This window comes from Schistocerca americana, chromosome 2 (assembly GCF_021461395.2).
Source record: "Schistocerca americana isolate TAMUIC-IGC-003095 chromosome 2, iqSchAmer2.1, whole genome shotgun sequence".
In the NCBI taxonomy this organism is placed as follows: Eukaryota; Metazoa; Arthropoda; class Insecta; order Orthoptera; family Acrididae; genus Schistocerca; species Schistocerca americana.
In genome coordinates this window covers 413,627,696-413,650,126 of record NC_060120.1, presented here as the reverse complement: position 1 = coordinate 413,650,126, position 22,431 = coordinate 413,627,696, and the positions used below count along the sequence as shown (strand labels likewise).

The window sequence follows — 22,431 nt, the reverse complement described above, 5'->3', positions numbered from 1 at the left end:
AATACCCAGGCGTATGAAGGCCGTTATTACGGCCAGAGGTGGTTGTTCTGGGTACTGATTTCTCAGGATCTATGCACCCAAATTGCGTGAAAATGTAATCACATGTCAGTTCTAGTGTAATATATTTGTCCAATGAATACCCGTTTATCATCTGCATTTCTTCTTGGTGTAGCAATTTGAATGTCCAGTAGTGTACATCAACGTGTAAGACGATATGCCAGACGACGATCAGTTTGGCTTTAAGAAACGTAAAGGCACCAGAGACGCAGTTCTGAAATTGTGGTTGACAATAGAAACAAGACTGAAGAAAGATCAAGGCAAATTCATAGGATTTTTCACCTGGATAAAGCGTTCGACAAAATAAAATGCTTTAAGATGATCAAAATTCTGGGGGAAATAAGGGTGAGCTACAGGGAAAGTCATGTAATATACAGTATGTATAACAGACAAGAGGGAACAATATGAATGAAAGACCAAGAACTAAGGGTTCGGATCAAAAAGGATGTATGAGAGGAATGTTGTCGTTTTGCACCTTCTGTTTGGTCAGGGCCTCGATGAAAGAAAGACAGAAATAAATGAAAGGTTCACGAGTGGATTAAAATTCCAGGTGAAAGTATATCGCTGATAAGATTCGCTAATGACATCACTATCCTCAGTGAAAGTGAGGAAGAATTATAGCATCGAACGGAATCAACATTCTAATGAATAGAGAATATGGACGGAGAGTAAACCGAAGAACGACGAAAGTAATCTCCAGCGTGTGTGCTTTTCTCACTTGGAGTGCTGCCCTCCACTTTGTACTTAATTTGCAGCTAGCGTTCGCTGCTTCTGTTAGCATCCGCCACCACGACTTCAGATAATGAGTTACGCTGTGCAACCAATTACCTCCTTTACTATAGTCTTCCAGATAATTCTCACTTTTTAGTCAAAACCTCAAGAAATTCTTATTTGATCGCTGTTTCTACTCAGTAGCAGAATCCTCAGGGCGTGTGAGGCACACGACTAAACAAAGAAGTGCAAAATATCTAACTGCAGGCAGTGCAAGCTCTCTTGTAGATAAAGCCAATCGAATGCCCCCATTCCTGAAAGAAAGCGCACCTTTGTTTACATTACATCAAGAGGTGCAGAATTAAATTAATAATAAAGCCTGAGAACCCATAGAAAAAGCGAAGCGAGTAGAAGAACTTGGATATACACGTATCTGCAACACATCATTTATCACTTCCTAGCACTGCGTGTCTATTCATTGCAGTATTCTGAACTTCCGTAACATGTCACATAGTCACGTATGTTGGTATCTCATGAAGACTTTAATCGCAGATAAGAGGCAAGTAGTTACAACAAATCACGCCAAAAAAATGTGTTTTTCATTCATCTTCTTCCATGAATCTTTACCTTGAAAATGCATACTTTCATAGCACGCTAGTCATAATTCGAAAATTATATAACCACCGGTATGATGCTTCCCTTCATTTTATCACAAAAAATCCTACCAATATACGACGGGTTTTCGAGAACTCAGCTCGAGGCGCTTTGAAACGGCATGTATTCTTAATGCTATATATTCACAGAGTGTAACCAACCAAATACTGGCTTCAGTTGATCGTCAGTATGGAGTCTCCAGACACTGCAACGAAAAGAGATGGTATAATGTGACGTAGGTATCATTCGGCCATCTTACTGGTCTACCTTCAAACGCACTTTCAGAATATCTGTCATGCTCGAAACTACTCCGTTCGCTCGGAAATACTCCCCAACGTGCTTTTTCCACGCTCTGTCGTCAGGAACTCGGTAGGCTCAACGTTGACGTTCGAATTCACAGTCCGTGAACGGACGGCGTAACTCTTAGCAACTTGCCCGGCTCGCTGCACTAAGCGTGAGTGCAAGGTAATGATGCTGCTTCAGTGCAAGGCCGTGGCCAGAGCGGCGGCCATGCTGACGTAAGCTGGGCGTCTCTGGCAACCGGCGGAATCAGACCGCAGCGTCTGTGAACAAGTAAGCCAGGCTCACAGATGCTCAGCGCTGAACGCAGAATCCTTTGACTCTTTGACACACTATAGTAGGTCTTCTCTTGACGGCGCAGGCTAGCGACCCAGATCTGTCAACTATAGCAACGCTTTGTTAACCCACAGATAGTTAATGATGATGCAGGTAGGTGAAGTTGGAGCTAACTTGCCCCACATTACACCTCTGGCTGGCGTGGAGACTGTTATAGCATAGGCTGTACTATCACTTCCCGCAATGAGTGATGGTAAGGCTGGACAGAGAGAAATTCAAGTCGCTCTGTCCAGCGAAGTTGTGAAAGTATCCCGTCTTCGGTCACAAGTGTGGCTACGGAAGTGCAACTTTGTGTCAGGGCGTACGGAAATCCAGCCCACTCCCACACCAGACCAGAAGTATTGCAGGGTGCTTTCTTCATACGCACATCAAAATAAGTTTTGCATCTATCGCACTACTTGTAACGGTATTATGGTAAGATAAGGTCCTCACTGACCAACGGCCTTGCAACAGTGTTAACCGCCGTTCCCCTTAGGCCACCGAACTTAAGCGCTGTGGTACTTGGCTGAAACTTGGATGGGTGGCCGCACTAGCGAGCGCTGTTGGCAAGCGGGGCTATTTATTTTCAGAACTATTTATATAACACACTGACCGTTAAGCCATACTTCGTCTGTCCTGTACTGTCTTGTACCTTGAAACTGAAGATGGCCGTCTACCATCGAACGTGCCATACTTGCGAAGGAACTGAATTTCTTTAATGTCTTAAGGATTTTACCGGTCTTGAAAACTGAAATTTATGCTACTTTTCAAAAGCTTCTGTTTCAGAATGCATTGAAGCTGTAATTGGTTTTCGGTAGTACTTCGACTAAATTTGATTTCACTTATTGATTTCTGATGAGTAGCAGAGTAATAATGTAACAGATTAGATGATTAAATACAGTACTGACAAGGTTTTGTCGATTGGATTGGTTTGAAATTTAAGTAGAGTGTTAGTTTCTATGGAAATGACAATGTTGTTTCGTGACATATGTTTTCACTTTTGGAAAATCCTTAATCTTCCGGAGTAACGTCAACAAAAGATTATAGTTCTGAACAAGTGAATTCCATTGTTTAAAAATGAAATAAGCAAATACCTATATTACCGCGCTGGCTACAGATGAAAATCTGAAAAGTGAAATCTATATTGTCATCGTTTGTTGTATCACATTTTAGAGGTCTTTGTATTTATATTCCAAATTTCTGTTCTTTTCGATCTTATAAGAAACTAACAAAAAAGGAATTAGCCAAACTGTCTTTTAGTCATCAAATGATGGTAGATATATATATATTACTTTTTCGGAGAAGATATGTCGCAATAGTCATTTATGGGATTGGAGACGCTTATATCAAAAGGTAAGAGTGTAATATGACATTGGTCCCTATTTAAAAATCTTAAATGTTTAATGTTTCCGGGTTACTAAAAGGAAATTAGCTATGGAACGCAGCGTGAAAATGATGTAAGAGACAGAAGTCCAAATTACAAATTAAAACCAGATCAAGTTATTCTACGACTATCAAATAGTACAGATGCCACCATAATGACGTAGGTTATCAACACGAAAATGTATAAACAGAAAGAAGTAGATCACTAATAAAGTCATATGTGCTAATAAACACAGTTAAACATATCACAAAGTTTATATTGTTTACAAAGAGAATTAAACTGTATCACTGTAATAGGAATGATATTAGCAGTATCAATCGGAGTTTTTCCCGGTAAGAAGGAAAGACAATATATCTTCACAGTGGTTCAGTATCGGAACACTGATATTAAATTTGAAATTATGATGCAGTACATTTAATTAAAATAATAAGGAATCAATATGGTAATGAAAATAAACAGCGCATGGAAGTGACAACCATTCTTCCGATAATACGAAGTACGAGGTTTGCCCAGAAAGTAATGAACCGGATTTGTTTTTCTTCTACAAGTCTTTATTGAACACCATGACTGTTACACACGCGAAATAATGTTGTTTTATCTACATACCCTATTTTACAACGTAATCTCCATCCCTTTCTAAGGCCTTCCCCCAGCCCGAAACAAGGACGCAGAAAATCTTGCCCTGGTGGCAGAGCCAGTACTTCACTGTATGAACCACCACCTCGTCGTCCTCAGAACGTCTTCCACGAATGGCATCCTTTAAAGACCCAAACAAGTGGAAGTCCGAGGGAAATAGGTCAGGGATGTAGGGTTAATGGGGTGACATTGTCCAACCCTGTTTCGCGATTTGTTCAGCAGTCCTCAGATTTGTATGGGGCCGAGCGTTATCGTGTTGCAGCAAAACATCTCCTAGGCTGCTGTGGCGCCGGAGTCGACGGAAGCACATCTTGAGTTTTGTTAATGTGGTGACTTATTCTTCTGAATTAATGGTACCAACTCTTGGCATCACACCAGTGAGAATCACATCTTCAAAGTCCCAGAGCACGGTGATCACGACCTTACCGGCGGTAGCAGTTGCTCTGAATTGTTTCTTCTATGGGGACTGGGAATGGGGTCTTTCCATCGACTGTCGTTTTTACGGCTCAAAATGGTAGACCCAGGTTTCATCATCGGACACAATGCACGACAAGAAGGCCTCCACCTCACCTTCAAAACGTTGCAACAAATCAAGACAAAATTGCGATTTGTGATCCACCGTTACACACTCCAGGACCCATCTTGCACACACTTTTGAATATCAGGTGTGATAGCCATCGATGGTCTCCCCGACAGCTTTCTCACCCTCCGTGCCCAGTGACTAACTGTACTTCCTTGGACATCAGATGCTCCATAGGCTTGGCAGAAGCGTTTGTGAATATTCCGCACAGTTTCCTTGTCTGCAGTGAGAAATTCAATAACGGCAGGTCGCTTGCAGCGTACATAACTTACAGACGCCAATTTGAAACTGACCGGCAGCTACGCTATCTGTCGGAAGTCACGGAAACTTGGCGCGCTCACTCGGGAGACTTCAAGTAAGGTTTCGCATTCGTAGCATTGTTTTCGACTAAGAAACAAAAACGCGGCACATTACTTTCTGGGCAACCTTCGTGATATTATCAGAAAACTGCAGCTATAGTTCATGCATTGACTATTTCGCGATATATATTTTTAGCTTATTGTCCTTCTGTCTCGTAAAGCGTCTCTTGAGGAAGTCATGTCTTCCGGAAATCTATTGGTTCCTGATGATTCGAAAAATGTTCTACAGATTTAACAACATCCTCCATCACATTTCTTTTGAATCAACGTACTGTGACCAATAGGTCTCTTCTACCATATCACATTAACTCTTTATACAAACGGTATTTTGTCAATCAGGCAAGCAAACCTCGACATTCCAACTGGAAAAATCACAGATCCGATTTGAGATCACATTGTTATTTTGCTATTTGCTGTATAAAAGAAGTATTAGCCCCTCCTGAAAGAACTGAAAAGGTGATAACGTGTAATGAGTGCATTTTCTGATTTCACTTACTGTTTTGATTGCACACAGGTGACTTGTCACTCTGTTTTAAAATTTGGAAGTTTTCGGATACACACATTTCCTTACACCAATATCAAGAACTTATTAGGAAATATTGCAAACTAAATCTTTTACATGAGAGGAATTGATACAAACCGTGGTGATAAAATGTAATTCTTAGAAAGTTAAAATATGGCACGTATGGAGAAGCTATTCACCTTCACCCCTTTTCTTCACGAGCGCTGCTACGTCGGCGTCCGTCAGGTTCGACTGCACTGTGAACAACAGTGAAACAGCTTTCAGTTCAGTCCTGCAATATCAGTGTCTGTCTAGCAGCATTCTGAAATCACCGATTAGGCACATTAGTTTTAATGCCTTGAACAACAAGATCCAGCAAGTGATAAGCAATGTAGTATAGCGACAGACGGAACAGTTCGATTCACCCATCTGATTTGGGTCTCAGTACGAACACTCTTTAGGCGAGGCCCCGAGGCGTCAATGTTCCATAAGATTTCACTGTCCGTTTTCTACACGCAAAATTCATTAATGTATTTTCCTAAATAACCATATTCGTCGACACATATACAAGCGATTTTGCATATGTAGCTCTTCCGTTAAGTCCACTAATTCGCAGAGTATCACCACGAAATGCAGCGCTGTATACACGAGTAATAGCAAAATGTGTTATTCTACATCAACATCTACATCTACATTTATACTCTACAAGCCACCCAACGGTGTGCGGCAGAGGGCACTTACGTGCCACTGCCATTACCTCCCTTTCCTGTTACACTCGCGTATGGTTCGCGGGAAGAACTACTGCCGGAAAGCCTCCGTGCGCGCTCTAATCTCTATAATTTTACATTCGTGATCTCGTCGGGAGATATAAGTAGGGGGAAGCAATATATTAGATACCTCATCCAGAAACGCACCCTCTCGAAACCTGGACAGCAAGCTTCACCGCGATACAGAGCGCCTCTCTCGCAGAGTCTGCCACTTGAGTTTGCTAAACATCTCCGTAACGGTATCACCCTGAGACGAAACGCGCCGCTCTTCTTTGGATCATCTCTATCTCCTCAGTCAACCCGACCTGGTACGGATTCCACAGTGATGAGCAATACTCAAGTATAGGCTGAACGAGTGTTTTGTAAGCCACCTCCTTTTTTGATGGGCTACATTCTCTAAGGACTCTCCCAATGAATCTCAACCTGGCTCCCGCCTTACCAACAATTAATTTTATATGATCATTCCACTTCAAATCGTTCCGTATGCATAATCCCAGATATTTTACAGAAGTAACTGCTACCAGTGTTTGTTCCGCTATCATACAATCATACAATAAAGGATCCTTCTTTCTATGTATTCGCAATACATTACATTTGTCTATGTTAAGGGCCAGTTGCCACTCCCTGCACCAAGTGCCTAACTGCTGCAGATCTTCCTGCATTTATCTGCAATTTTCGAATGCTGAAAATTCTCTGTATACTACAGCGTCATCCGCGAAAAGCCGCATGGAATGGGTCGAATGAAACAGTTGTGAACACAACAGTGGACTTGTCAACTCTAATCCGATGTACACAGCTGGTCGTAAAAGTGAAACAGTCAGAAACGACGATCTGCAACACGACACGATAAGATGAAGTGTAGAGCAGCGGCATCATAATAAATTATTTAAATGGCTGAGAGATGGCGTGTTCGTAGGCCCAACAGTGCCATCTTTATGGAAAATTTACGTAGGAAGTGAAACATCAATACCGAGAGATGTGATCACAATGACATATCAGGCGAACGGGCAGGCCGGGGAAGCAGTGGTACCCGTCGTTCTTCCAAGAAGGCTTGCATATTCCTGACGAGACAGGACTGTGTTACGAAACACTCAGATGGTCGTTGTAGGATATGGAAACGTGTAACCAAGCGCCGCTACGCCTAGCCGATATCGACATTTGATTGTGTTCGAATGAGGCAGAATAGTTGGCCTCCGGGGGGCGAGTCTATCATTCAGTGACATTGCATCGCGTACAGGGCGCACTGCTTCAGCATTGAGGCGTAATTGGAACTAGTGCAGAGAAGAACGTCGTGCACTGCGCCGACAGGGTACCGGACGACACAGTATGGCCACAGCGCGAGGTGACCGCTATCTTGTCCGCTTGGCCGTAACGGACAGAACAGCTTCGCGCGCAGAGCTGGCGTGAAGTTGGTGTATTGCAACGGATGTGGACGTATCTGCGGGCTGGACTGGTGGTACACATGCCACTGCGTCGACTTCTGCTGGCCTGAACCCACGAACGCCACAGACTGCAATGGACTTTTGAGCGCCAGCACTGGCGTGCTGAGTGGCAAAATGTATTTTCGGAGGACTCCCGGTTCAACTTGTCCAACAGAGATGGCCACATGCGCGTTCGACGCCGCACGCAGTCAAGTACACTGTATTGCTGTGCGGCATAGCAGACAAACGCCAAGTGTGATAGTTTGGGGCGCCATTGCCTGTAACACGCGATCTCGCCTCCTAAGTCTTCAGGAGAAACTGAACAGCTACCTCGGCATAATGGAGGTTTCATAGCCCGAGATATTGCCCTTCCTGCTGGCCGTTCCACACGCCATATTTCAATAGGACAACGCCCAGTCGCATAAAGCGAGGAATATGCAAGCCCTCATCGAAGAATGACGGGTACCACTGCTTCCATGGCCTACCCGTTCCCATGACATGACGCCCATCGAACTTGTGTGGGCTATGGTCGGTCGACAACTTGTTTGTTGAGGTCCTCCTGCAGTGAGAGTTGATGTTTTGTGTACGCGCCTACAAACCGCGTAGCAGCACATTTAGGCACTCTTTGTCTCCATGCCACGGCGCCAGGCACCTCTGATTGCAGCACATGGTGGCGCTGCTCAGTACTGGATTTCCGCAGTCACATTGTACGTCCAGACCTTTCATACTAATCATTTGCTTAATGTCACGTCCGTAGTCGGTGAAATAAATTTCATTCTGATCACATCTCTCGGTATTGATGTTTCACTTCCAACAAAGAGTAGTGTAATATTTTATCCGTTACGTTAAGTGTAACATTTATTGGTCTGTCAGACAAACAAGGCGTATGAGTTAAAACAATTTGAAGAGTAATCAGAAGAAAAACTTTTACGAAGGAGACACCTACATGTCAAAGAATACGCTATTTTTATTTGAAAACTAACAAGTATATATGTGGTAGGTGTAGCTTTTAAACAAAAACCTAATATTTATTGGAAATTATTTTATACAGAATGTAATAAGTGAAGATTATTAAAATGCAAATAATGTTTGATTTTGGTATGGCATAAATGTTCCATATTACGATAATATTAACAGGTACAAAGTGCTTCGTAGTATCATGAGTAATTAACAACATAACTCAAAAATGTATGACTTACATAGAACGTACATACGTTTAGTACTCGTACGTTTTTATGCCACTTCAGTTCTTTTGCGCGTCGATTTAATCTTAAGGTAAATAGTTTAAAGTATTTGTCCGATGGTGCAGGTGTGCAACTTTACCCTTTTATCCTACAGCAGTGTCTATTTTACAATGACGTTCGTGGCTATTAAAAGGCTACCTTATAAATGACTACTCATCATTACATTCATACATCCAAGAAGTAATATAGGACCTTAAAGGCAAAATTTATCGAATTTTTCTACTCAGGAGTTGTTACAGGTGTAATTTGTTTAGCTTTTAAAAATGAGCTTTTCTTGGATGTGATCCCAATGTTCAACTATTTTTCTTGTGACGAAAAGTGTCAATAGAACTTGCAGATCAAGTCAAGAGGCGTGTGACACGATTATAAATTGTACAGCAGAGGAAAACATAAAAATCTAGAAGGATATTTGAATTTCGTGTGCAACGAAGAAACTGTGTTTTTCATACCTACGGAGAACTATGTATTATGTATCAATAAATGTGTTTTGGTATAATCACATTCTTCTGATAACCCCCGGTAGCAGGTTTCAGTATCGTGATTTGTGTTGACATTTTTGATTGTACTTACATTTATTTGCGTAGATGTTTAAGTATACTATAGTTTTAACGCTGTTAGCTCATAATATGTGTTAAAAGTATCTTGCTTCTCTTCAAATGTTATGTGTACTAAACCGTATATTCCAAAATTTACAGTATTTACAGATGCACCTAAAATCAGTGTCATCTAAGTCAAAATAAAAGTATAAAATTGTCAGCAGCTATTTCTCTAGTCACAAGAACTGATTTGCCCTTCAGTCGTTATGCATCATGTATCTTTTCAAATAACAGTGACAGCTCCTAAAACGGTATAAGGATATAAATTTTGATATTGGTACAGTGAAAAATTTACAGTTTTCAATGAAAAAAAAAGGATCTAAGGCTATCAGAAATAATTCGGAATACCTATTTTTCGCATATATGACTGGTAAAAAGAAAGTCTGCAACCACCGTAAACTGTCATCACTAACATGAGGAAGTGAAATATGGACGTTAAATGTTCAAACAGTTCGAGTACTGAGAGTTTCACTGTGGACTGTAGTAGAAAGTTTACTGTTGGACTGGAGACACAACGAACTGTTCGCCTTGGGCGCCCACATTCAGTGCTCCACAAACCAATTTTATACGGCAGTAGTATCGATTTTCAGCACTTAGCCAATTGTAACACCAATTATTTACCTGGGTTCAGAAAAATATCTCTGTTGTACTATCATTCTATGTTTCGAAAGATGAGGTAAAATCAGTCGAAGAGTTGCTAAAAAGCAGACTAGAACACGTTAAAACTGTTGCAGGCACAAGGATCCATCATCATTTGTCTCCAGCGGACTCTGACAATGTTATTTCTGTTTATGATGACAAATGGTACTTAGGATGTGTTGCAGAGTGCTGTGAAGCAGAAGGTGATGTTATTTGTGAACATCGTGGCACCAGCAGGACCAGCAAGATCATTTCATTAGCCACGTTTGGCATACGGGTGTTCGATTCCTTTTGAACATATTCTTATGACAGTTCCAGTTCCTACCACAGTGTCAGGAAGACAGTACAATTTACCACTCAATGTACAGAGTACAGTAGCTAAAGTGTGGGAGAACTTCTGTTCGAAGCACAATCGACTGGTTTTTAGCTGTTAAGGTGCAGTAAACATTAATGATGGGTTGTGTTAATCTGTCTATATGTTGTTGCTTAGTGATTAAACATTTGTGGGAGAGGATAACAAGAGGCAGAGCAGTTTATGATATGTTTTTACAAAATTGTGTTGTCGAACAATGGCCACATCTCGAAAAACATTTGTCAACTTCCATTGGATACAAATGTCTTGCAATAACAGGCTGAAATTTTGAGATATATATCATTATGGTCTACTTATGCAGTGTGTGAAATTTGGCTTGGATACAACTTGTCTTGTCCCTTTTGTGCTACCACACTTTGAAAATCCATGTTTTTCAGGTATTTTTTCAAATTTTTGCATTTTTGTGACTGATTTGTGACTGATATGGGCATGATGAGTTCTGTATGTGTTTAGGCCACATTAAGTTTACCACAAAAAATTTATACCCCTTTTGAGTGAATTATATTTGACATAGAGGGCACCTACAAAATGTACCTTTTAACGTATTACATTTTTTAATCACATTTTGGAATTTTTTATTTTCCCTCAGAAGTATGTTGCTAGTTCAAATGGTTCAAATGGCTCTGAGCACTATGGGACTTAACATCTATGGTCATCAGTCCCCTAGAACTTAGAACTACTTAAACCTAACTAACCTAAGGACAGCACACAACACCCAGCCATCACGAGGCAGAGAAAATCCCTGACCCCGCCGGGAATCGAACCCGGGAACCCGGGCGTGGGAAGCGAAAACGCTACCGCACGACCACGAGGTGCGGGCATGTTGCTAGTGTTTTGATTCATGGAGTGGTGTTCTCCAAACGGATGTTACTGGGTTGCAAAAATTTCATTGGACTGTGTGGAATAGTTTCAAAGTTATTAAGACCTGAAGTTTGACCTGAAGATAGATTGCCACATGCGGGTTGCAATTTCAGGGACATGCCACCTTCTTTCACAAGTCGTAATTCAGGAACTAATTGGCAGGGGAAACTAATACTTTGTACACGAATGTTCCACACCTGGTAGAATTAGTGTACTGAATTTAAGTCAAATCTGAGACTATGAACTGGAGCCACTGATTGAACTGATATGGAATGACCCATCTACCTTTAGAACACAGCTCACTAATTAACTGTGGTATCAATTTGAATTTCATCCATTTCACACCAAACTTTAGAAAATATTCCAATTCTTGCAATGGAACTCTATACTTCCATTCTTAACAGGTAACGCCCCCCCCCCCCCTCCCCTTTTCAGAAGAATAATATCTGAGTTCGACCATATTCTACGAAAGCGCAAAGAGATCCTGTGTTTTTCTTACAATTTGTTTCACATTGAAATTGATAGAATTCAACGTAAACAGACGAAATGAAGGTAGCGCTTAGCAGGGCTTAAGTTTGTACTTTGATTGAATTTGTGAATTTCCAGAGAAATTTTAGAAGTATGCTCACTGCGTATACACATTGCATGCTTCGTGCTCGACGCCTTGCGATGTTTGCACAAAGAACGAGAAAAACTAGCAATTCGGAGCTGTTGTCTGCCTAGAGTCGTCATTAGATTGAACGTCAGGACACTGAAACCCCGAAGGCATGCATGAAGGACTGTTTCGTTGCTTGCCGTTAAATTTTTGCAAAATACTGGCGATAGCTTTAACTGTATCCCAAAGAATATGCTCATACCATTAAGGAAACAGCATACTGCGTACAAAAAGCTGTACAAGTAAGGAAAAGTGCTCCTTCTAACTGATGTTGAACCCATCGTAAGCATCTACAACGTATGATTTGCACTTAGCACAGCACTAAGGCTAAGTTAAACACCCCCGGTTGTGCCAAATAAGACCTATTTGCCGTTGGCAGTACTCACTCTCGATGGTGGCAGCGAGGCGCACGCCGCGGCTCCGCAGCGGGCAGGTGGTGACCTCGTGGCCGACGCGCACTTCCCAGGGACAGGAGTCGCTGCCGGCCACGCCGCCCGGCGTAGACCGCTCCCCACTCACCTGCCGAGGCAGCACAGCTACACAGTCACGACGCCCAAGTCATCACCGTCTGCTGCAGACAATCTGTAATCTGGCACAATGAAGCTAACAATACCCACACGAACCTCCGACCGAGGAGGATAGGTGACAAGTAGGCAGCGGGAGTGCATTCACAGAAGCACTGCCTTCGAGTGGTACTATCATTAGCAGATCTCAAATAGCCGATGTTACGGAGAAAATTTCGTGACTCCTCCCCTCCCCCCCTCCTCCGATGAGTCAGGGTCGCTTCAAAGCATTATGGCGCTCTACACGAGCAGTGTAATTGTAGCCTAATTCTCGGCTCTCATGCGTACACTATCCGTCCAAATAGGTATCAGACCTATTTTATTCCTGACGAATAGGCGACGTCAGCGCACTAATTACGATGGCAGCTTGAACTACGATAGGCGTTCAGTTACGCACTTTTTTTTCCTCGGCCAATTTAGGTCGAAAAAAATGCGGGGTTTGTTGTGGGACACAGTGGAATATTCCCACTTCAGCTCCTGTAGTTTCATGAATTTCCGATAGGTGGCGGCGCTATACGTAGCTTTCAAATTGGTGTCTGTAACGGAGGTGCGTTCCAAGCAGAGAGTATCTTTTAGCGGAAAATCTGGGCATCAGAGATGTTCCTGAACACTTACAGAATGTCTATGGAGACCTGGCAGAGAACAAAATCACTGTGAGTCGTTGGGCGAGGCGTCTGCCATCATCGCAACAAGGTCACGCCAACGTGTCCGATCTGCCGCGTGGCGGACGGCCGCACACAGCTGTGACTTCCGCCACTTTGGAACGTGCAGTCACTCTCATTCGAGGTGATCGACTGGCCACAATGAATCACCTTTCTGTACAACAGGACTTGCCTGTTGGTAATGCTGACGAACTCGTCTGTCAATAGGAGCAATCAAAGGTGAGTGCCCGACGGGTTCGTCGCCGATTAAGACCGTAAAGAGCAAAATGGACCATCTCTGCCGGATTGCTTGCCCGTTATGAGGCTGATGTTGACAATTTTTTTATCGAACTTTGTAGCAGGTGATAAAATATGGCTTCATCACTTCGAAAATGAAACAAAACGACAATCCATGGAGTAGCACCGCAGCATCTCTTCTGTGAAGAAAAAGGTCAGAGTCACACCCTCAGCCAATGAAGTGTTGGCGACCGTCTTCTGGGACTATGAAGGGGTGCTTCTGTTTGATGTCCTCTCTCACAGTGCAACGACCAATTCCGAAGTGTATTGTGCTACCCTCAGGAAACTGAAGAAATGACTTCAGCGTGTTAGCTGCCACAAAAATGCAAACGAACTTCTCCATAACAACGCAAGGTCTGACACAAGTCTGCACACACTACCGGAGCTCAAAAATTTTCATTGGACTCTTCTTCCTCATCTACTCTACAGCCTGAATCTCGCATCTTTCGGCTTCCATTTGTTTGGCCCAATGAAGGATGCACTCCACGGGAAGCAGTGTGTAGACGATGGCGAAGTTGTTGATGGCTCTGACGACGGCCAGTACAGTGGTACGACGCTCATACAGGCCCTCCTAGTACAAGGACATTATGTTAAAAATAGGCTATGGCTCTGAGCACTATGGGACTTAACAGCTGTGGTCATCAGTCCCCTAGAACTTAGAACTACTTAAACCTAACTAACCTAAGGACAACACACACATCCATGCCCGAGGCAGGATTCGAACCTGCGACCGTAGCAGTCGCACGGTTCCGGACTGCGCGCCTAGAACCGCGAGACCACCGCGGCCGGCCTTAAAAATAGGATTTTGTAGCAAAAAGAGATGAGAATAGCACGGTGTATTAGAATCCTGAGTGAAACAAACCTGCTCTCAAAAAAAAGAATGTATTGCATTTCTTACTAAACGCGCCTCGTAACAACTCTAAACACCAGTTGTGTGTTCAATTAGTCAGCTGAGCAGCAGTGTTAATTAATTGTCAAGCAAACGTACTGTGCAGCCGTTGTTGGGACAAAAATCGCAATGGAACACCGAAATGAATACCTCTAAATCATCTAATCCAGACGTACTCCAGAGTGTTTTGAAGAAGAGAGGAGAGTGTGCAATGTTTGTCCCGCACACCTTGACTCTACAACAACAATGCGTGGACGCATACCGCAATTCGACTGAAATGAAAAAATACGGGTATTTCTTTTGTGAAGAAGATCTTGACGGGTGACAAGTAGTGGTACTATCAATACCAACCTGCCACAAAACGACAAAGAATGGGTCTCTGACAGTTCGTCAAGACCGAGGAAGGTGTGACTGTGGCGCGGGAGTTGAACAACGTCCCAAAGGACTGATAATCATTCATCTATAAATGTTCTGTGCGTCCTACTCAAGTGAGGGGAGATCATATGGAACACCTCAAGCGTTTAAACCACCATCTTCAGTTTTCTTAATTTTTTTATTTATTCCGTCTCGAAACTATTTGGGCTGACGGTTTTCACTCCCCATCTACGCACCCTCAAAAAAAGCCTCTACACTTATTGTTTGTAAGGCTAGTACAACAATTACAAATGTTGGTTTAGTAACAGTTTGTCGGGTTTAATTATGAAAAAATGTGAAACAGCAGAACCATAGCAAAATAAGTGCGAAAAAATTTAGCTCTCGATCAACAGCTTCTGTAATTTAAATAATTAAATCGCCACAGTTCGCGTCTTACTTGATTTATTGTTTCCCTCATCAAACGTCATCGTCGTCAAATATTCATTGCCATTATGGGCAACACGTTAGAGGTTTCAGCCGCCACTCGTCACCATCATCAACGAGTGTTTAAGATTATACGCTCTTAGCAACAAAATATTGATAAAATTCATTGTTAAAAGGTGTTTATAAACTTTTGAAACACTATGTCAAAGTGATCGTAATTAGAATATATGATGCAGTAAAGTTTTTGCCTTATTTACAGCAGACAACCAGTGAAGCTGCCACAAACACGAAGGTCGACTTGAATACCACAGCTTCTTTTAGAAGCACGATCTTTCTGAAGGTAGTATCACCTAGCCTTCCTCTGCCCCTTGAACTAACTTACCTAGCTATTTATAGTGAGATCTTTAGTTTAATGTGAAGTTGGTACGATGTTTGAACTAGCATTTACTGAAGCACAGAAAACCAAAACTGAGCGATTTGACCAATGGAAAAGTCATTAGATTCACTTTCACAACGGAAAGGGGTTCAAATCCCTTCCTAACCTACGAGATTCAGGTTCCGGCGGCTCCCCTAAATGGAATTATGGCGAAAATCTTGACAATCACTTTTCTATGATCATGGATTTCCATCCTCACCTACGCCCAGTTCCACCTTAGGCATCGCTTTTGACACCCTCATCGTCAGTGGTGCCTTAAATCCTACTATACTTTCTTTCTTGTTTCAGATACTCATTTTGGGTGTTGAACAGCTAAGACTGGCATGGATACAGGGGAAATAGACAAACACGATTACAACCAAACCTCGTATATCCGATCCTCATAAATTCAGATTCACTGCTCATTTGGATCGTCCTTTCTTTTGTTTTTATTTATTTTATTATAGTAACTGTACAATATTTGTTACTAAAGTGCGCGTCATTTATGACGGCGGCCGAGTTTAGGCTCGTTCTGCGCATCTGACGTCACAAAACACTGTCAGCCAATGTACAGAGAACGACGTTGCCAAAGCTGGATTGCAGTGCAGAGCACGGACGAGTGCCTTCTGTTTTAGAAACCTTCAGTCATAAATAAAGTAACTGAGCGAAAGCAGTGTCTTGATAGCAGACTTTCTTTTATAGAAAGTTTGGAAAAAGCATTCTTTATACCAATTGCTTCATATTCTATTAATTAATTAAACCAAACAAGCAATAAGCCTCCTAATTCAGGCGATAGCAAGGAAAGGTGTTTGTATCATTCTCTCCAACCGCTTTTTCGCAATAAAGAACAACGGTGATTGTTTATTTCTTATTGTACTTCGACGAAACGTGAATAATTCATAGTCATACTAACAGTGTTTGTCGGTATCTTGTGTGATATGTTGGAAGATATATTGAATGACGAGCTGCGTTAGCGTAATGGTTAAAGTGTAGGGCTGCTAAGGTTGTGAGTTCAAGCCTTGTTCAGTACTAAATATTTTTTTCATTTAAAAACAATATCGAAGCGTCCTACTTCATGAATTTTATTCGTTTGAATGTAATTTTGTGAAATTTCTAGTGACAACAAAAATCGACTATACGGAAAGTATACGCCATGGACTTTTGCCTCTGCAAACTCTTCAAAATTTCGTGCATTGGTTTACTACATATAATGCTGCACAATAACTGCGTTGAACTTCGGAACAAGATTAAGCCATTTATGGGGGGGGGGGGGGGGGGGAGGTATCAGTCAAGAAGATGAGTAAAAATCAAATTTTTGGACCAAATAGTTTTTGTGCAGTCGAATGATAAAGTGTGTCAAAGCAGTCGAAACAGCATGGGTCTGCACAGGCGAGCAGTGCAATGATGACAAAATCGCGCACATCGCAGAATGCGGGGAGCACGTCTCTGTAGCAGCGAAAGGTTTAATGCGGCCGTGGTGGCTTTACTTCATAAACTGCGCGCTCCCCCCTAAACGTAAGTTTGCGAACTATACTATGGGGCTGCTTCTCTTGGCGCGTACAACTGGCAACGCAGCGATCACCCGCGTCTGTGCGGGCATGCGCGAACCGCCAAGATAAATGAATTGAACTATAGTGAAGTTATAGCCATCGTAGTTTTTTAATTAACTGATTTTATTTCACTTTGTTCAGTGATCATGAATTACGGTAAAAAATGGTTCAAATGGCTCTGAGCACTATGGGACTTAACATCTGAGATAATCAGTCCCCTAGAACTTGGAACTACTTACACCTAACTAACCTAAGGACATCACACACATCCATGCCCGAGGCAGGATTCGAACCTGACCAAACTGAAGCGCGCAGAACCGCTCGGTCACACCGGCCGGCTGAATTACTGTAATTGTATTTTCATGTTTGCTTTCAGTTGTTTATCTCTGATATGTTTTATCAGTGTTCTTTTTTTTATTTTTTTCAGTTTCCCACACAAAAACTTCGTGAAAGTTAAATAGTCATACCCCTTAAAAATAATACATAGTGATGCTACAGCTTCTGTTGTCCCATTATCTTCTCTTATTCCATGTTGATATTTTTGTAACTGCTGTTTAATCTTATCTTTTAATCTTCCTGTAACTGTGTTTAGTAGGGATTTGGACCCTTTGTAATCAGGACATCCTTATAAATGGCTTCTTTAAGATTTCAATAAAAAAAGCACTCCGTCTTCAGGCCACAAGAGGCCCATCGGTACCACCCGACCGCCGTGTCATCCTCAGTTTGGGATGCGGATAGGAGGGGCGTGTGGTCAGCACACCGCTCACCAGGTCGTTACGATGGTTTTCTTTGACCGGAGCCGCTACTATTCGGTCGAGTAGCTCCTCAATTGGCATCACCAAGCTTAGAGCACCCCGAAAAATGGCAACAGCGCATGGCGACTGGATGGTCACCCATCCAACTGCAAGCCACACCCGACAGCGCTTAACTTCGATGATCTTGCGGGAACCGGTGTATCCACTGCGGCAAGGCCGTTGCCGTAATATTTCAATAAGCCATTTAATTATGAAAGCCGTTTTTACTTATCTGCAGCATTTTTAGTAACTTGATAAGAATACTGGCTGTTGCTATCGCTTCGTTGTTGTCTAAGTTAAATCTGATACTATGAAATTATATTCCATTTCTTACTTTTCCCTCCCATGTTACAGTCTACTTAGTTGTTTTGCAAGTATCAACTCTAACTTCTGCAGTTTTTTTAGTCCGCCTATACATCACTTGATCTCAATCATACGTTTTCGTTTCTTATAGCTAATTTTAAACTTGGTGAAAAGTGTTATGTGATAGCTATGAATCCTGAAATGTGGATAGAAATGAATGACTAGATTTAATTTGGTTTGTGCATGTACATACGACCATAATAGAATTTCCAGAATGAGATTTTCACTCTGCAGCGGAGTGTGCGCTGATATGAAACTTCCTTGCAGATTAAAACTGTGTGCCCGACCGAGACTCGAACTCGGGACCTTTGCCCTTCGCGGGCAAGTGCTCTACCCGCTGAGCTACCGAAGCACGACTCACGCCCGGTACTCACAGCTTTACTTCTGCCAGTGAAAATCTCATTCTGGAAACATCCCCCAGGCTGTGGCTAAGCCATGTCTCCGCAATATCCTTTCTTTCAGGAGTGCTAGTTCTGCGAGGTTCGCAGGAGAGCTTCTGTAAAGTTTGGAAGGTAGGAGACGAGGTACTGGCAGAAGTAAAGCTGTGAGTACCGGGCGTGAGTCGTACTTCGGTAGCTCAGCTGGTAGAGCACTTGCCCGCGAAAGGCAAAGGTCCCGAGTTCGAGTCTCGGTCGGCCACACAGTTTTAATCTGCCAGGAGGTTTCATAATAGAATTTGCTTGGAAACTGGCGTTGAGTGCTGGTGGTTTCCAAAGATACCAATTTCTGTAAGGTACTTTGAACCTATATGCTCTAGAAACGTGTAAATGATTCCAAAGTCACGACTGCTCGTTCAAGTCAAGCTAATAGTCTCCGTCAAGCAATGGTTCTCAGTCCAATTCCAGTGCCTGAGAACGCATATTACATGTGTGTGTGTGTGTGTGTGCGCGCGCGTTTTAGAGACGGAGACAGAGAGAGAGACAGAGAGAGAGAGAGAGGAAGAGCGTGTAGAGAACAAATGTAAACTTGAGAAAGTTAGAACTAGATATGTTCGGTACCATGAAGCAACTAACTTAAACATCTTAGTAAAGCCAAGTCTTCGACCGAACCGCCGAATCTTTCCATCAGTAAATGGGGTATGTTCTCAACTGACTCGGTTGTTTTAACCCCCTCCACTGACGGAATGACCCGCTTCCTAATTCCGTATGTATAAAGCCAATACGGACTTGTAGCTGTCACGCCTTTGCGCTTACTGCTACGTATTTTAACCGTAAATACACTCCTGGAAATGGAAAAAAGAACACTTTGACACCGGTGTGTCAGACCCACCATACTTGCTCCGGACACTGCGAGAGGGCTGTACAAGCAATGATCACACGCACGGCACAGCGGACACACCAGGAACCGCGGTGTTGGCCGTCGAATGGCGCTAGCTGCGCAGCATTTGTGCACCGCCGCCTTCAGTGTCAGCCAGTTTGCCGTGGCATACGGAGCTCCATCGCAGTCTTTAATACTGGTAGCATGCCGCGACAGCGTGGACGTGAACCGTATGTGCAGTTGACGGACTTTGAGCGAGGGCGTATAGTGGGCATGCGGAAGGCCGGGTGGACGTACCGCCGAATTGCTCAACACGTGGGGCGTGAGGTCTCCACAGAACATCGATGTTGTCGCCAGTGGTCGGCGGAAGGTGCACGTGCCCGTCGACCTGGGACCGGACCGCAGCGACGCACGGATGCACGCCAAGACCGTAGGATCCTACGCAGTGCCGTAGGGGACCACACCGCCACTTCCCAGCAAATTAGGGACACTGTTGCTCCTGGGGTATCGGCGAGGACCACTCGCAACCGTCTTCACGAAGCTGGGCTACGGTCCCGCACACCGTTAGGCCGTCTTCCACTCACGCCCCAACATCGTGCAGCCCGCCTCCAGTGGTGTCGCGACAGGCGTGAATGGAGGGACGAATGGAGACGTGTCGTCTTCAGCGATGAGAGTCGCTTCTGCCTTGGTGCCAGTAATGGTCGTATGCGTGTTTGGCGCCGTGCAGGTGAGCGCCACAATCAGGACTGCAAACGACCGAGGCACACAGGGCCAACACCCGGCATCATGGTGTGGGGAGCGATCTCCTACACTGGCCATACACCACTGGTGACCGTCGAAGGGACACTGAATAGTGCACGGTACATCCAAACCGTCATCGAACCCATCGTTCTACCATTCCTAGACCGGCACGGGAACTTGCTGTTCCAACAGGATAATGCACGTCCGCATGTATCCCGTGCCACCCAACGTGCTCTAGAAGGTGTAAGTCAACTACCCTGGCCAGCAAGATCTCCGGATCTGTCCCCCATTGAGCATGTTTGGGACTGGATGAAGCGTCGTCTCACGCGGTCTGCACGTCCAGCACGAACGCTGGTCCAACTGAGGCGCCAGGTGGAAATGGCATGGCAAGCCATTCCACAGGACTACATCCAGCATCTCTATGATCGTCTCCATGGGAGAATAGCAGCCTGCATTGCTGCGAAAGGTGGATATACACTGTACTAGTGCCGACATTGTGCATGCTCTGTTGCCTGTGTCTATGTGCCTGTGGTTCTGTCAGCGTGATCATGTGATGTATCTGACCCAAGGAATGTGTCAATAAAGTTTCCCCTTCCTGGGACAATGAATTCACGGTGTTCTTATTTCAATTTCCAGGAGTGTAGCTCAGTCCTAATGGTAAGCGGTAGTAGTGAATTCACGTTGTTAATCTTTGAATACAGCACAGCTGCCACAAGCTCAGCTCACCTTTACTCCACTCCTACCCTCGCCATTGCACCACATTAACTAGGTGCTACATGGACCTTGCTAAATTCACTTGCGTATACATTTTTGACCGTTACTCGCCAGTATTTACCTATTGGATTAGTACACTCCTAACCGGACTATTTCCCAAAGAGCTGTGATCATTGAACGGGTTCGATCCACGGTCTACAGTGCCCTACAGTTCACACGGTAACACTGCCTACCTGACCCACTTAACTTGGTAGTGAGCTTATGTATCCAATCACCACTGCTAGCAGCAGTGGATAATCCTATCAGCACGACGAGAGCAGCAGACTTACCGTCGAATCCTCCTGAAAATACTTATAACTACGGTCGCCAGCTCTGAAGGAGCAAAAGAATAAATCAATTTTTTGGCTCGTTTCAAAGTGAAACGGCTTGAGTTGAATTTTAAACATAATTCTGAATATTACTATTTCTGATCATTCTAGGTGATTCTACAAAGCAAATACTCTCTCAATTTCTGTGAGTTGGCTTGGTAATTACCACCAAGACAATTTATGCAACTTAGGTTAACAAAATTCTATCCTTCAACTTATTTAATGATTTTGGATATTACTCTTTGGACAATTGATATAGAATTAGTTAAGTGACTTTACTTGAAAGGTTACTCAGAAAAATTTAAGTAACTATAAATAGGCGACTCATTCTGGTGTGACCATTGCTCTTTTCAACATTCTTATACGCTAAAGTATTCTACACCCAAAAGAATTGTAAATGAAAGAGGCGATGGTGGCCTCAGTCTGATTTCACTACACTATATTTGAGGTTACTACACTTTACAATGAACAACATGCGTCGTAACTTTACTCATTACTATATCCTGTCCTCTGCACTTGCATAAAAGAAAACTGGTATTCTCCTTTTACATGTATACAAAGTTCGACTTAACAATTGCAATCAGTCTTGCCTTGGGTAGACGTGTCGGTGCTGGTGGTGAGATGCATGTGGCTAACGCAGCTCTTCACGCCTCAAGCCCTTAATGGCGGCTGGAACTACGAGCTGTAGCACTCGTATAAGCTACTGCACGTCCGCCATAAAATCTCTCGCGCAGGAACTCTCACAATCAGCACCAGTGGCATAGAGACGGCTTCGACAACCATTCGTCGCGTACCACTCCACAAACGGCGACGATATTCGCCTCTTCGCTGTTGCACAATCACTTTTGCGTGAGCACAGTTATGCACGTCCGGTCACGTCAACACTCCCCAGGCCATTCCATTGTTCCATCCCTGTGTCTCCAGCTACCTCTAGCTACGCTCGTATCACCAAGAGGGGGGGCGTTCCCCTACCACCTTTTCACCGAA

The 22,431-nt window shown here is 43.4% G+C and overlaps 1 protein-coding gene across 1 annotated transcript in view; it reads right to left on the bottom strand.

Annotated features, from left to right (window-relative positions):
• Positions 1 to 22,431, bottom strand: part of LOC124595592 (hemolymph lipopolysaccharide-binding protein-like) — a 47,861-nt gene that overhangs the window by 7,008 nt on the left and 18,422 nt on the right. Inside the window, exons 3-4 of the mRNA XM_047134391.1 lie at positions 12,441 to 12,573; positions 5,699 to 5,755 (exon numbers count right to left, since the gene is read on the bottom strand). Of these exons, the coding sequence (XP_046990347.1) occupies positions 5,699 to 5,755; positions 12,441 to 12,573 (190 nt within the window). The remainder of the gene's footprint in view (positions 1 to 5,698; positions 5,756 to 12,440; positions 12,574 to 22,431) is intronic.